This window comes from Panthera uncia, chromosome E3 (assembly GCF_023721935.1).
Source record: "Panthera uncia isolate 11264 chromosome E3, Puncia_PCG_1.0, whole genome shotgun sequence".
In the NCBI taxonomy this organism is placed as follows: domain Eukaryota; kingdom Metazoa; phylum Chordata; class Mammalia; order Carnivora; family Felidae; genus Panthera; species Panthera uncia.
In genome coordinates this window covers 5,159,609-5,173,420 of record NC_064815.1, presented here as the reverse complement: position 1 = coordinate 5,173,420, position 13,812 = coordinate 5,159,609, and the positions used below count along the sequence as shown (strand labels likewise).

Below are 13,812 nucleotides of genomic sequence, written 5' to 3'. Positions count from 1 at the left end.
TATATATATATATATATGTGTGTGTGTGTGTGTGTATGTGTGTATATGTGTGTGTATATATATATATATATATCCAATAATGTGGATGAATCTTTCAAAATCATGCTGCATGAGAGAAGCCAGACCAAAAATGTGTGCATACTATGTGATTCCATTATATAAAATCCATATTAATCTATAGAAACAGCAGGTCACACATGGCCTGGGGCAGGACATCGGGAGGGAGTGATTCCAGAGGAGCACGAGGAAACTTTTGGGAATGATGGGTGTGTTCGTGATCTTGATCTTGGTGATGGTTTCTAGGTGTTTACGTGTGTTCAAATTGATCGAATATGTGAAGTTTATGGTTCTTCAATTACATTTGAAGCTGAACCAAAAAAGAAGAGCTATGCTTGGACCCAGCAGTTCACCTTCCTTGTAAAATTTGAGAACTATTGATCCTAGAGCTACTTTTTAAAATTTTTTGTCTGTGTATGTGGTGTGGTTATTTTTGTTCTGCAAAAAGGCCTTGTATGATATTAATAATTCAGTGCTTCTATTACTGAACTATTCAGTCATTTAAGTAATTGATATAATAATGGCATTCAATTGTCAGGAGCCTACTGTGTGCAAGGCACAAAATAGCTGTTTCTCACAGCAGCAGCTTTGCAGGGTAGCTCTTATTATCTCCATCTTTCAGATGATGAAACGAAAGCCATTCAGTTAAAAAGCGCCAACACTGGGATTGGATTTCCACCTCTGTCCCCCTCCAGAACTGCTCTGTTCAGTGTCATACCCGCACGTGGCTGGTCCAGATTGAGGTGGGCTCTAAGCGTAAAACACACTCTGGATTTTCGAGACTTGGTATGAAAGTAATGTAAAATTGGTAACATTTTATATATCGATTCTATGTTGAATAACATTTTAAATATTGGGTTAAATACGTAACTAAACTTAATTTCACCTGTCACTGTTTACTTTTTAAAATGCAGCTACTAGAAAATTTAAAATTACACAAGAGGCTCACATTATGCTTCCTTTAAGCAGGGCCACTTTAGAGCTATTTCCACCCCACACTGTCTGTATAAAGGACACCTGGAAAGTTAATTCAGCAGCATATACTTATATTTTTTGAGTGTGAGCTATATGCTGGTTAAATTCTGTCATTTCTCTTACTGGTACATGCACTTACTGTATCAGCCCATTAGCTATTTAAGTTCAAGCAAAACTTGTCAACACACAGTCTTTTTAATGTTTCAGGTCTGAGTTACTGTTTTAGATGGAAGGATGCAGACACTCTTAGTTTCAAGTAAACATAGAAGTCTCTTTCTGACCAATAGGATAGATGCTCATGTTTATTGAATAATTGAGTAATTGCTAATAGAATAACTTTTATGTTCGTTAAAGCAGTGTTCTCTGCAGGGCAAATACATCGTCTCCCCTGGCCAGAATGGCGTTCTTAGTTTTATAAACTATAAATTACTGTTTTCTTGATTTGTGAGAAGTACAGAAAGAAACTTCTAATTTTTGGAGAATTTTGAGAAACCATGGCTGATCACCCAAATTTATTTGTTTTTCAAGATGGTAAGCTTTTTTTCTCCAATCGACCCTCCTCTCGTTTTTGTTAATAAAGCTTTATTGGATCACAGCCATGCCCATGTGTTTACATAACTATGAATGGCGGCTGCTTCCCTGCAATGAAGTAAGGGCAGAGCTGAGTAGTGGTTACACAGAGACTGCATGGCCCTAAAATACTATGTGACCCTTTACAGAAAATGTTGGCGGACCCCAGGTCACTTAAGTACAGGCGATCCCCAGAGGACGTTCCATGGAAATGTCTTTAAGATCCCACTTCGGTCAATGGGAGTTTGGGGATTGGAAGGTTTGAATTCACACAAGGCCGAAACTGGGAGTGACGGGGTGCTTTGATGCTCCCCACGTGGAGGAGGAGGATGCAGACGTGAGTCTGCACCTCCCGTCTCCATTTCGGCCAGCCCTCAGCGCAGCCCCCTCGCCTCCAGCTGAGCTGGGATCTGACCTGGAATCCTGGTGCCACTATGCACTCCCCTGGAGGACGTGCGTGAGAATTTCCCCCATGGGGGCGCCTGCATGGCTCAGTCAGTTAAGCATCCAACTCTTGATTTCGGCTCAGGTCATGATCTCGCAGTTAATGAGATCAAGCCCCGAGTCGGGCTCTGTGCTGACAGCGTGGAGCCTGCTTGGGATTCTCTCTCTCCCTCTGTCTGCCCCTCCCCCGCCTTTTCTCTCTCTTTCAAAATAAAGAAGCTTGAAATAAAAAGAATTTCTTCTATATCGCACAACTGGGGAGTGTTCAAAGGCATAGCGAGGGAATCCTGCCTCTGCCTTCCCAGCACCCCAACTCCTGTCCTTCCCTCGTGTGCCCCGTCTCTCACAGGCTTTTAGTTTCCCTCCACTTGGACCAGACTCCTGCGTTCTGACCCCAGCCCTGCCGGGGACGTGCTGAGTTAGGCAAACTGTGAAATGTGTCTACATCTGTCCTCTCATCTGCCAAACTGGGATACTAGCCATGCCGTCTTTGTAGGGAAATTGTGGGGATTACGCCTTCTGAGAACACATAAAGTGCTCTTCAGAACAGTGTCTGATAGCGAGCGCTCCATAAACACCGCTAATTATCACTGTCATTACCACCATAATGATTATCCTACCTCAAGTCCCAGGACAGATGTGAACAAAGAACCGGCAGAAGTGGAGGGTGTGTTTAGGTCAAAGCTACCTCCTCCAGGAAGCCCTCTCACTGGGCCTGCCGTGTCATGATCCTTGGCACTTTGTACCTCGAAGGTGATGGACAGAACATCTTCTGAGTCAGCCTGACCCTTGTGTGGGGTCACACAAATCCTAGCTCTGTGACCCCAGGCAAGTCCTTTAACCTCTCTGTGTGTCATTTTTCTCACCTGCAAAAGGGAGCAAGTGTCTTCATGGGGGTCCTTGTGAAGCTTAACTGAAACGATACATAATAAGCATAGTTCTCGGCTCAGGGTGGGCGTTCAGTAAATAAAACACTGCAAACCGTGCACTTATCACTTGCTGCCTTTTATTATGGATAGCTGTTTATATTACTATCCAGCTGTAGGCCTTGAGCGTTCAGTTGCTAGGAATGGTCATTCTGTGTGCCTCACTACCCTCCCACCAAGGGGGAGCTCCACAAGTGTTTATTGCCCTGAGCTGGCAGAAGAAACAGCCTCCAGCTTCACCCAGAGATTGTGGAGCTGGTCTTTCCCCTCCTGCACATTCCCTCGCCGGCCTGGGCCACAGGCTCTCGGGCATTTGGGGAGATGCGTGCCAGTGAAATGTAAGTGATTCTAGAGGAACCTAGAATTCCCAAACTGGCAACTCAAAACCCTGACCCAGTAGTGGACCGTACCCTGATTTCAGATTCGTGGCTGCACCTCCCAGCCCTGCTGAAGAAACATATTTCTGCCCCTTTGCCACGTGGGCCACCCCAGTCCGCCAATTGCTGGCAGGGATCAGTGTCTCAAGGCCTGCCTCTCAGCTACAGGGATTATTTGCACCTGTTTTCTGTATGTTCCTACTGATTCATTCTTTCTTTCTTTCTTTCTTTCTTTCTTTCTTTCTTTCTTTCTTCTTTTTCTTCATTCCTTTTCTTTCTTTCTCTGTCCTTTTCTTTCTTTTTCCTTCTTTCTTTCTTCCTTTCTTTCTTCTTTTTCTTCCTTCCTTCCTTTTCTTTCTCTGTCCTTTCTTTTCTTTCTTTCTTTCTTTCTTTCTTTCTTTCTTTCTTTCTTCTTTTTCTTCCTTCCTTCCTTTTCTTTCTCTTCATTCCTTTTCTTTCTTTCTTTCTTTCTTTCTTTCTTTCTTTCTTTCTTTCTTTCTCTGTCCTTTCTTTTCTCTTTCTTTCTTTCTCTTTCTTTCTTTCTCTTCCTTCCTTTTCTTTTTCTTTTCCTTTTCTTCCTTTCCTTTCTTTTCTTCCTTCTTTCCTTCATTCTTTCTTTTCTTTCCTTCCTTCCTTCCAGCGCATTTTTTTCCTTACCACTGAGGCAGGAAAAATGGGAATTGTGACTAATGATTTACAACACAATTTTCACTATTCCAGCCGGCGATGTGAAGGATGCATAACATTTTCATAAAAGTGTATCTACTCAGGATAAAAGCAAAAGCCGTCCAATTTAAATCTGTTCACTCTTTCCAGGCTTAAGTAACACTAAGGCATTCAGGAAGCCGGTTCTTAATACTAGAATTGTACTGGGGAGCCTCCCGATTTCCTGACTGATTTGAGGCACACTTCCAGTATTCGAATATTAAATTACATGGAGATTGCATTCCCTTCCCAATTGATTTGACATGAATTTGAATCAAGACAGCTTAAAAATAGCTTTTATACCATCTCTGCGACTTGATACCATGGAGAAATAAGCGTGAAGCGAATGCCACAGAAGTGGTCCTCCCCTGATGCACAGGGGCTGCCTTTTGCTTGGGAATTCCTCTGGTGGTAATTTAAGAAGATGCTTGTCATCCCCTTACAGCAGTTCATAATTCAAAAACAATCCATACGTAACAGTCAATTAAGGAACTGTAGAAGCATGTCGGCCACAGATGACTAATGAATAGCCGGGATGGAAACTCTGCCCAACTCCTGAAAACACCACTAGAATCAATCCCCCGTCAAGGAAACTGTGATTTATTAATGCATCCCCTACCTCCGCTGAGTTGTGAATCAATGCTTCCCCATCAAAGGCTAATAGAAAAGCAGAAATGGGTCCTCATGGCCTGTTGGCATGAGAGGGGATTGTAACTCGGACAGGAGACCACGTGGCAGAGCCAGCACGTGGTGTCTGTGTCCTCTGCCAGCCGCCAACCCCGCCCGAGACGGAGCCCCGAGGGTTCAGGAGTATCTACTGTGGTACCCGTTTCGGTGCTCTTCTTTAAACCTCCCTGCCACCCATGAGTCATCTTCATTATTCGTCTCACAAGCCAGGGAACGGAGGCTCTCAAGGGTCAGTAATACCCTGCCCGAGGTCCCCAAAGAACAGAACCAGGCTTCCGACTCGATCTCAGCTCAGGTCGTGATCTCACGGGTTTGTGAGTTTGAGCCCCGCTGACAGCGTGGAGCCTGCTTGGGATTCTCTCTCTCTCTTCCTCTGTCTCTGCCCCTCCCATGCTCACTCTCTCTCTCACTCAAAATAAATAAACAAAAAGAAAAAGAACAGAAACAGAGTCTGCAAGGTCAGTTCAGAACTTAGGCTCTGACATCCATTTCCCAGCTGTGTAACTTTGCCTCTTTGTTCCTTGTCCTGGCCTCGGGTTTTTCCTCTGAAAAATGGTGATTCGAGCCTCCGTTGGGATGATTCAGTGAGATGATGGATGGAAGGGCCCTAGCGTCCTGTGGCTGTCCTTGCTTCTAAGCCACTCTCATCCTGCCTCAATACTGCCCTGACTTGAGGCAGGACTGGGAGAACATGATCTGGGTTCAAAAGTGCTGAACTTGCCAGGAGGTGGGAAATAGAAGCTCCGTCTGTCGGCCACCAGGCTGCTTCTGGTTCTGGTTCCAGCCCAAGAAGAGGGTCTCTCACGCACCTTTGGGCCAGCCAGGAATGTCCCAGAGCCTTAAACTCTGCACCAGAACCCAGCAGGAAGGACAGTTAGGCCTACCCTCCTCCTTTTTGATGCAAACTTTAGCCTTCTGCCTGACCGTCCCTTTGTGCCCTTATTCCGTGGCCATTTCTCACAGCTTCTTATTCAGGCCTCCAAGATGTGAAGTTTCTAACTGCAGTGGTGGGGGTGGAGACGATCTCTTGCCAGAGGGGAGAACATCCTGAACACGATGGCCCTGCTCACCGACAGACTCCCCCATCGTTATCGCTAGCTCTCTTAGGCATCCTTGCTAATGCCAGAATCATCATTCAGTCACATTGGCTGTGACTTGGGACATTAGCAATAAATGGTGAGCCTTAAGGGGCTTGCAGCAGGACGATGGATAGCACACTCACTGCAGCCCCATCCCCAGCCCAGCTGTCCTCAGAGATCCGCTCTGAAAGTCCCTCCGGTCACTCGAACGGTCCCCATTAATGCTCTTGTCTCTGTGGGCGCCGATAAATATGGCGTGAAACTTGATCATCGGTGAGTCTTTACAGCTAATTACGGCCAATGCGAGCCACTCTTAAAATTGCCAAACATGCCTTCCAGAATATTACAGTTTGCAGCTAGGAATTAGGCAGAAAGAGCCAAATTCCACACACACAATCTAGTACACAACCAAATAAGAACGACACTGAGTGGTTTCTGTCTGGCCATTAGGAACTCCCTGAGGTGGGTCCGATGGCCCAGGCCCCACAGCTTTGAAAGGCCAGGAAGGCGAGGAAGAGGTTCACGTCCACGGTCCTTGTCCATGGTCCTCCAGTCTGTGTGGCCACGACTGTCCAATCCTCCGTTTGTGGCGAGGACCCTTTGGGCGCCCAACCCAGGGCCTCACCCACAGCTTCTGACCCACAAGCTCAGGCCCTGGCGTGGTGGCCCCTCCACCCTTCCCTACTGTCACCATTCCCCCCGGGGCACCTGGCATGCCACCACCACGCTGTTCAGGTCACCTGGACGTGTGTGTTCATGATCACTGGTAAAGTTGTACCACAGAAATAAAGAGTAGAAGGTGATGCCCCCTCACTAATCCCAGCACCCCCCCCCCTGCACCGTCTCCATGAAATCACCCGTGGGAGCAGTGGGAACATAGCCCCATTGGGTTGGGGGATACAGACCAGTGCGTACAAACCCTCCTACGCATGTGCTCTCTTCGACAAAACCAGGATCACACGATGCTTTTTTTTTAACATCTTGCTGTTCCTACTTAACCTATTTGGTGACTGTCAATGCCAGCACATGTAAATCTACCTCTTGTGTGAAATACACCCATCATCCATCCCGTCTCCTGTAAATGAGCATCACAAACACTGCACTATGTATTTATGCCTCCAGACGCAACACATCATCTGCATCTGTGGACTCTTCTCCAGGCATTTCAATGGAATTGCTGGTGTTGGGTCAAGGGGAACACATCAGGGAACGTGAGAAGATAGCACCTCTCTGAGATGGGTTGTATCTGTTTGCATCCTGATAACAGTAAATGGAACTCGCTGATCCTCGCCACCCTCGGCTGTTCTAAACAGAAGAACCTGGGTCCCCTTCCTTCCCATTCCGAGGTGTGGACCTCAGCGGGCAGACAGCCGCACCTGCCCACAGGTGGGTCTCCGTTCCTACTGTGAGCACACGGCGGCTCTTGTCACAGGGCTCTGTGCAGTCTCTCCCAGAATCCTCTTAAGCAGAAGGAGCTGCTGTCAACATTTTTGAACGTGTTTCCTTCAGCCCTTTCGAATCCTTGTTAAATGCGAACGGTTCCATCACCACGAGGATCCCTCTTATAGCCATACCCACTCCCAACCCCTACAACCCCTGTGCCTCACTCCTAGCAGCCGTGTCTACACTTCCATCATTTCAAGAATGCTGTGTCAACGGAATCACACAGGATGGAAGCTTTTGATTTTGGCTTTTCAAAGTCAGCATAATCGCCTCGCTATCTGTTGTAGTTGTTGTGTGTATCAGTCGATCATTCCTTTTTTTTTTTTTTTTTTTTTATTGCTGAGTGGTATTCCGTGATGTGGTTGTGCCACAGTTTAACCGTATACCCACTGAAGGACATTTAGGTTGTTCCCCGTTTCCGGCTATTACAAATAAAGCTGTAGAACACATCTGTGTACACATATTTGAACCTAAGTTTTCACTTCTCTGGGATAAATATCCCAAAGAGTTCTGTTGCTGGGTCATAACAGTAAATGCACATTTAGTTTTGTAAGAAACTGCCAGAGTGTTTCCCAGAGTTGCTGTGTCACTTTACATTCCCACCAGCGCTGTGGGAGTGATCCAGTGTCTCTGCACCAGAGCCAGCATTTGGTGTCTGTAACATTTTAAAATTTCGTGTTTGTTTTTTTTCGTTTGCTGTAGTTATTGTGATTTTTTCCCCCACCTCTTTGCCGATTGAAAGCCACATATTCCATTTTTTTTTCTTTTGGAAATTATCCGTATTTTTTTAATGAATTTAAATTTATTTAAATTTTATAGAGAGCATGCAAGTGGGGGAGAGGGGCAGAGAGAGAGAGAGAGAGACAGAGAGACAGAGAGACAGAGAGACAGAGAGATCTTAAGCAGGTTCCATGCATGGCTCGATCCCACAACCCTGGGATCATGACCCGAGCTGAAATCAAGAGTCAGGCTTTCAACCAACTGAGCCACCCAGGCTCCCCTTAAATAACTTTAAAATTTTAGAACACCTTCAAATCTGCATAAAAATTACAAAGATAATAGAGAGACTTCCCACATGCCCTGTACCTCGATTCCCCCGTTATTTATGTCTTATACCAGTAGCACATTTGCTACAATTAATGAGCTGATATCGATAACACTTTTATTAATGAAGTCCATAATCAGGTTCCCTTACTTTTTACCTAATGCCCATTTTCTGCTCCAGGATCCCATCTAGCATAGCACACCTCGCTTCTGTATCACACCTCCTTAGTCTCCTCTTGGCTGTGACCGTTTTTGACGACCTTGACAGTTTTGAGAAGTACTGGTCAGGTATTTTATAGAATGTCCCTCTCTTGGGATGGGTCTGATGGTTTTCTCAGGCTGGAGCCCTGGGTTTGGGGAAGATCACACGGATGTAAAGTGCCGTTCTCATCACCGTCATCAAGGTACATCGTGGCGTGTGTGCAGTCAACCTGACTCTGTCATCCCTGCTGATGTTCGGTCAGTGTCTCCACCATAAAGTTACTCTTGGACTGAAGTCCCTATGCACAGTCCGCACCTACGGGTGGGGAGTTATGCTCCCCCTGCTTGAGGGCAGAATATCTAAGTAAATTATTTGTTATTCTCTATGGGAGATTCGTCCCTTTTTCCCACATTTACATGTTTATTTATATTAACACAGACTCATGGATTTCTATTTCTTATACTTTGGGTTATAATTCAGCACTAGCTGTTGCTCAAATTGTTAAGCTTTGGCTATGGGGAGCTCTTTCAGTTGACCCCTCTGTCCCTTCTGACACCCCCTCCCCCGCCCCATTATTGTGAGCTTTTGAGAACTTCAGCACTTCCTTACTTTCTGGCCTGACAAGCTGCTCCAGGCTCATTTTGTGTATTTCCTGCCCGAGCCCTACGTCAGTCACTTCTCCAAGGATCTGCATCTCCTTTTACTGGAGAATGGTGTTAGAAACCAAGATCTGGACACTAGGTGTGCTCATTGCTAGTGTGCACCCTTGTTTCTAGGCTGGGAAGGACGTATCCTGTTTACTAACCTGTGTCTGTACACCTCTATAAACGTTTCTGGGTGTCCTCGTCTGTTTTTAGCATCTGATATTAAGGTAAACATGAATTCCTGTTGATGTCTCCACCTCCAATCCACTACGCCATGGTTCATTCTAGCTTCCTCCTCATCCCACACATTTTATTTTTTGCATTTTTTATTGAGGTATTATATAATTCACATACCATAAAATTTCCCCTTTTAAAGTACAAATTCAGTGGGTTTTTTAATATTCATTTATTTTTGAAAGAGAGAGAGCATGAACGAGGGCAGGGGGAAGGGGCATGGGGAGGGTGCAGAGAGAAAGGGAGACACAGAATCTGAAGCAGGCTCCAGGCTCTGGGCTTCAGTACAGAGCCTGACATGGGGCTTGCAACTCACAAACTGTGAGATCATGACCTGAGTTGGAGTCAGACACTTAACCGACTGAGACACCCAGACACTCCTAAATTCATTGCTTTTAATAGTGCAGCCATCATCACTGATTCCAGACCGTTTTTAGACAGTTTTTACCATTCCACAAAGAAATGCTGTGCCTGTTAGTGGTCACTCTCCCTTCCTCTTTCCCTCTTCCCCCAGCCCCTGACATACAAGAATCTTCTTTCACTTCATTGCTTTTTACAGCTGAATAATCTTCCATTGTATGGATGTGCCACATTTTGTTTATCCACTCATCGATTAATGGACACGTAGGCTCCTTTTTAGGCTACTGTGAGTAATGTTGTGAACATTCACACACGTTTGTACATGGCTGTGTGTTTTCATTTCTCTTGAGTACATACTTAGGAGTGGAATTGCTGGTCCACATGATAGCTCCATGTTTAACATTATAAGGAGGTGCCAAAGTGTTTTCTAGAATGGCTGTACCATTTTACATTTCCACCAGCACTATATGAGGGTTCTAATGTCTCCAAATCCCTGTGAACACTTGTTGTTTTCCATGTTTATTTATAGCCATCCTAGTAGATATGAAGGGGTATCTCATTATGTTGTTTTTTTTTTAGTTTATTTATTTTTGACACAGAAGGAACACATGTGAGTGGAGGAGGGGCAGAGAGAGGGGCTGACAGAGAACCCCAAGCAGGCTCTGCACTGTCCATACAGAGCTCGATGCAGGACTCAATCTCACAAACTGTGAAATCATGACCTGAGCTCAAGTCAGACCCTTAACCAACTGAGCCACCCAGGCGCCCCTCATTATGGTTTTGATTTGCATTTCTCTAATGATCAGTGACATTGAACATCTTTTCATAGTTTTCATATTCTTCTCTTCATATTTTCTGGATATTAGATCTTTATCAGATATATGATTTGCAAATAATTTCTCTCATTCCACGGGTTATCTTTTCACGTTGTTCATAATGTTCTTTGAAGCACAAAACCTTAAAGTTTTGAAAGGTACACTTTGTCTATTTTTAGTTTGGTTGCTTGTGCCCATTTTCAAGAAGCATGTTAATTATGCATTTTTCCTAGCAAATACAAAGTTACTTATTATTTTCGCATTCCTTCCAAACATGACAATAACTTTCATGCACTTTAATTATCCATTGAACTTCCCATCCTGACATTCATGAGTTTTAGTTTCACTTTCACCTTAAAAAATAGTTTTTTCAAGGGAAATCAGTAGTTAATTAAATTTACCAAAATATATTTATTAGTGTTTGCTCATCACTATTTTTTAATTTCATCCCTTCCTTGCTGAAACAGATCTCCTAATAATTCTTTCAGTGAAGGTTTGGAAGTGGTAAACTCTTTATATGCCTCAGCATGTATTTATTTTGCCCTTCAATCTGAATGATGGTTTAGCTGGATATAAAATTTGAGGTTCATAGTTGCTTTCCCTCAGCATTGGAAGGTATCACTCTTTGATTCTGTTATTGCTAGGGGTGTCTGCTGTCTGTCATTCCTTTGTAAGTTATTCTTATTATCATTTCCTCCTTTCTCCTGTTCCAGCTCCTCTTAAGCATCCATTGATACCTCTTAATCCATTCTGTGGGTTCTTTGTACTGCGTGTTCTTATTGCTTGTGTATGGGTCTCTGTGTTGTCTTTGGTTCACTGCCTGCATTCTGCCTATTAATTCACTGATTTCCTCTCTAAACAGTTTCCCGTCTAGAATTTATCCCATTTATTGAGAGTTGTCTTTGTTTTATATTTTAATGGCTTGTGTTTTATCTCTGAGCTTTTGTTACCAATTATTCTCATTTCTTTCATGCCTGTTTTCTTTCCTAACATGTTGTTTTTTGTAGATATTAGTCCTTTATCAAGGACCTTTTGATGCCTTAAACATACTCATTTTAAGTATTTGTCAGGCAGTTTTATATCATTCATTTCATCTGGAGTGAATTCATATTCCTGATTGAGGAGTCTGTAGACTGTCTTACTTAGCATGAGATTTCTTCACAGGTGGTGGGATTTTCTTCCAGGTTCAATTTGAGTAAGTCGTAATTTTTTTTTCTTTGGTTTTTCCTTCACTTTCTCTCTTGAATAGCTTCCTCCTGCCTGGTGGTTTGGGCTTCTCCACTCCAGCCCCATTTGGAACCAGGTCTTACAGTAGAGCTGGAAGGCCCTTGCCCATGGTAACACTGAGAAAACATGTCTCATTTCCTAGACTTGAGCCTATGTCTGTCCTTCCTTCCTAGACCCATAGATCGCTACAAGCCCCAGCCCAGTGGTGTGCTCGAGACAGCTCCTCCTATCCAGCTCACAAAAACCAGTGATTAAATTTTAAGGAATTCTGTGAGCTCATTGTCAAACAACAATTACTAAAAATTAAATTCTCCGAACTCACCAGTGAATAAATTCTATTGAAAAGCAAAGGTAGTAAATACTCAAAACTGACTCTTTTCTAATTACCTTGCTACCTATTGCTATTACAATGCTGCCAGGTTGCTCACGGCTTTTGTATCTGTGTGGCAAGAGGCGCCACAGAGTGATGTGCTCACCGCATGTTTTCCCACGTCTGGGTCAGTGACATCACGCGGGTGATTTGATAGCAGCCATGACGAGAGCATTCACCCACAGAAATGAGTGAGCATTACAGATCGGTTCTCTTATTTTCTGGAGTACTTGTTAAAGACACCTGCACACCACTGCCCGGGCCCCAGACAGCGACGGTTTTCTGCATCCTCCTTCCATAGACAGAGGTCCCCAGGCCACCCCTTCTCCAAACAGGGGCCGGGCTTTATTTGCTCATCTCACAGAAACTGCTTTCAGTCTCTGTTACCCTACAGGAGCTTCATTCCCAGCAATACTGCAACCCCGCTCATTACTCTGCGTTTCTGTCTAGTTTCTCATCCACAGAGCTCTTTATTTCGGCGCTGAGGCGACTTCTGTCCTTTGGTCTTTTTTTTTTTTTTCTATCTTACCCACCATGACTCTTGAGTGTGGGGAGGAGAAGGTACATTAAATGCTGAGCATGCTCTACTCGCTTGATTAGAACCCCATAAACATGATTTTTTGTAGACATTTAACTTGTCTCCTGTGGCTGTCGATAACAGGCCTCAGAATATTTCCTTCCACTTCCTGTATCTCTCCCAAAGTCATTCACTTTATCTTCCTTTTCTCCCTTTGTTCCCTGGCACTTTCTTGCGCCGGTTATAACAAACGTGTTAATATGTTATATCGATGAATTATTCCCTGAAAGGATTGTGGATGTCACGAGGCTGCCTTCTCATTTCTTAGGCACTGAGTCAATATTACGCACTTAATTTAATAACATACCGCGTTGTTCCCAGAAGAAAACAGGGGAGCCCCCCAAGTTCCCTACATGGAAATCCTTGGCCCCCTAATGTCTTGTTCCCTCCCCCCGCAGGTGTCACAGCTGTGTTCTCAGGCCACTACCATAGGAATGCCGGGGGCACCTACCAGAACCTGGACATGGTGGTGTCATCTGCCATCGGATGCCAGCTGGGCCAGGACACCCACGGGCTCCGAGTCGTCGTGGTCACTGCCGAGAAAATCGTTCACCGCTACTACAGCTTGGATGAGCTGAGTGAGAAGGGGATAGAAGATGACCTCATGGGCCTGATGAAGGAAAAGTGATGGTGGCTGGCGATCTCGTGTTTCACTTCCCCTGGTTTTTTACTTTACCAGAAGCAGCAGGTACGCACCGTCCCTTGTTGAAACGTAAAAGTACTCCAAGCCGATGTGTGGATTTTTGTCCTTTTGCATAAATCAGAGAGCTGGGTCCTCTCCTCCTATCCTAAATTGTATTCAAAGTAGAGCTTCCCTCCCTTTAAAAAAGAGAGGAGTTGGGGGAACTGGAAAATAAAAGAATAAATGATTCTAGCGTCTCTCTGCTTGGATGCTTGAATAAATTCTCCGAGTGCTGTGTCCCTCAGCTCTGCTTGTGAATTAGTGCTTGTGAATTAGCATGTGATAAATGTCTACCTGTCGACCTCCATCCTACCTTGATAGCCAAGTGTGGTCTTTGAAAATTCTGTGATCAGGTCGCATCCGATCGTACTAAATTGTGGTCACGACTCCCAAA

The 13,812-nt window shown here is 44.5% G+C and overlaps 1 protein-coding gene across 5 annotated transcripts in view; it reads left to right on the top strand.

Moving 5' to 3' along the window:
* CPPED1 (calcineurin like phosphoesterase domain containing 1) overlaps positions 1–13,607 on the top strand; it is a 103,460-nt gene extending 89,853 nt beyond the window's left edge. For 3 of the 5 annotated variants that reach the window (XM_049638272.1, XM_049638270.1, XM_049638269.1), the window contains one exon: positions 13,135–13,607. In XM_049638272.1, the coding sequence (XP_049494229.1) occupies positions 13,135–13,364 (230 nt within the window). In that variant the 3' untranslated portion in view covers positions 13,365–13,607. The remainder of the gene's footprint in view (positions 1–13,134) is intronic. The other 2 variants (XR_007459492.1, XR_007459490.1) reach the window with 2 other exon arrangements.
* The last annotated feature ends 205 nt before the right edge of the window (positions 13,608–13,812 follow it).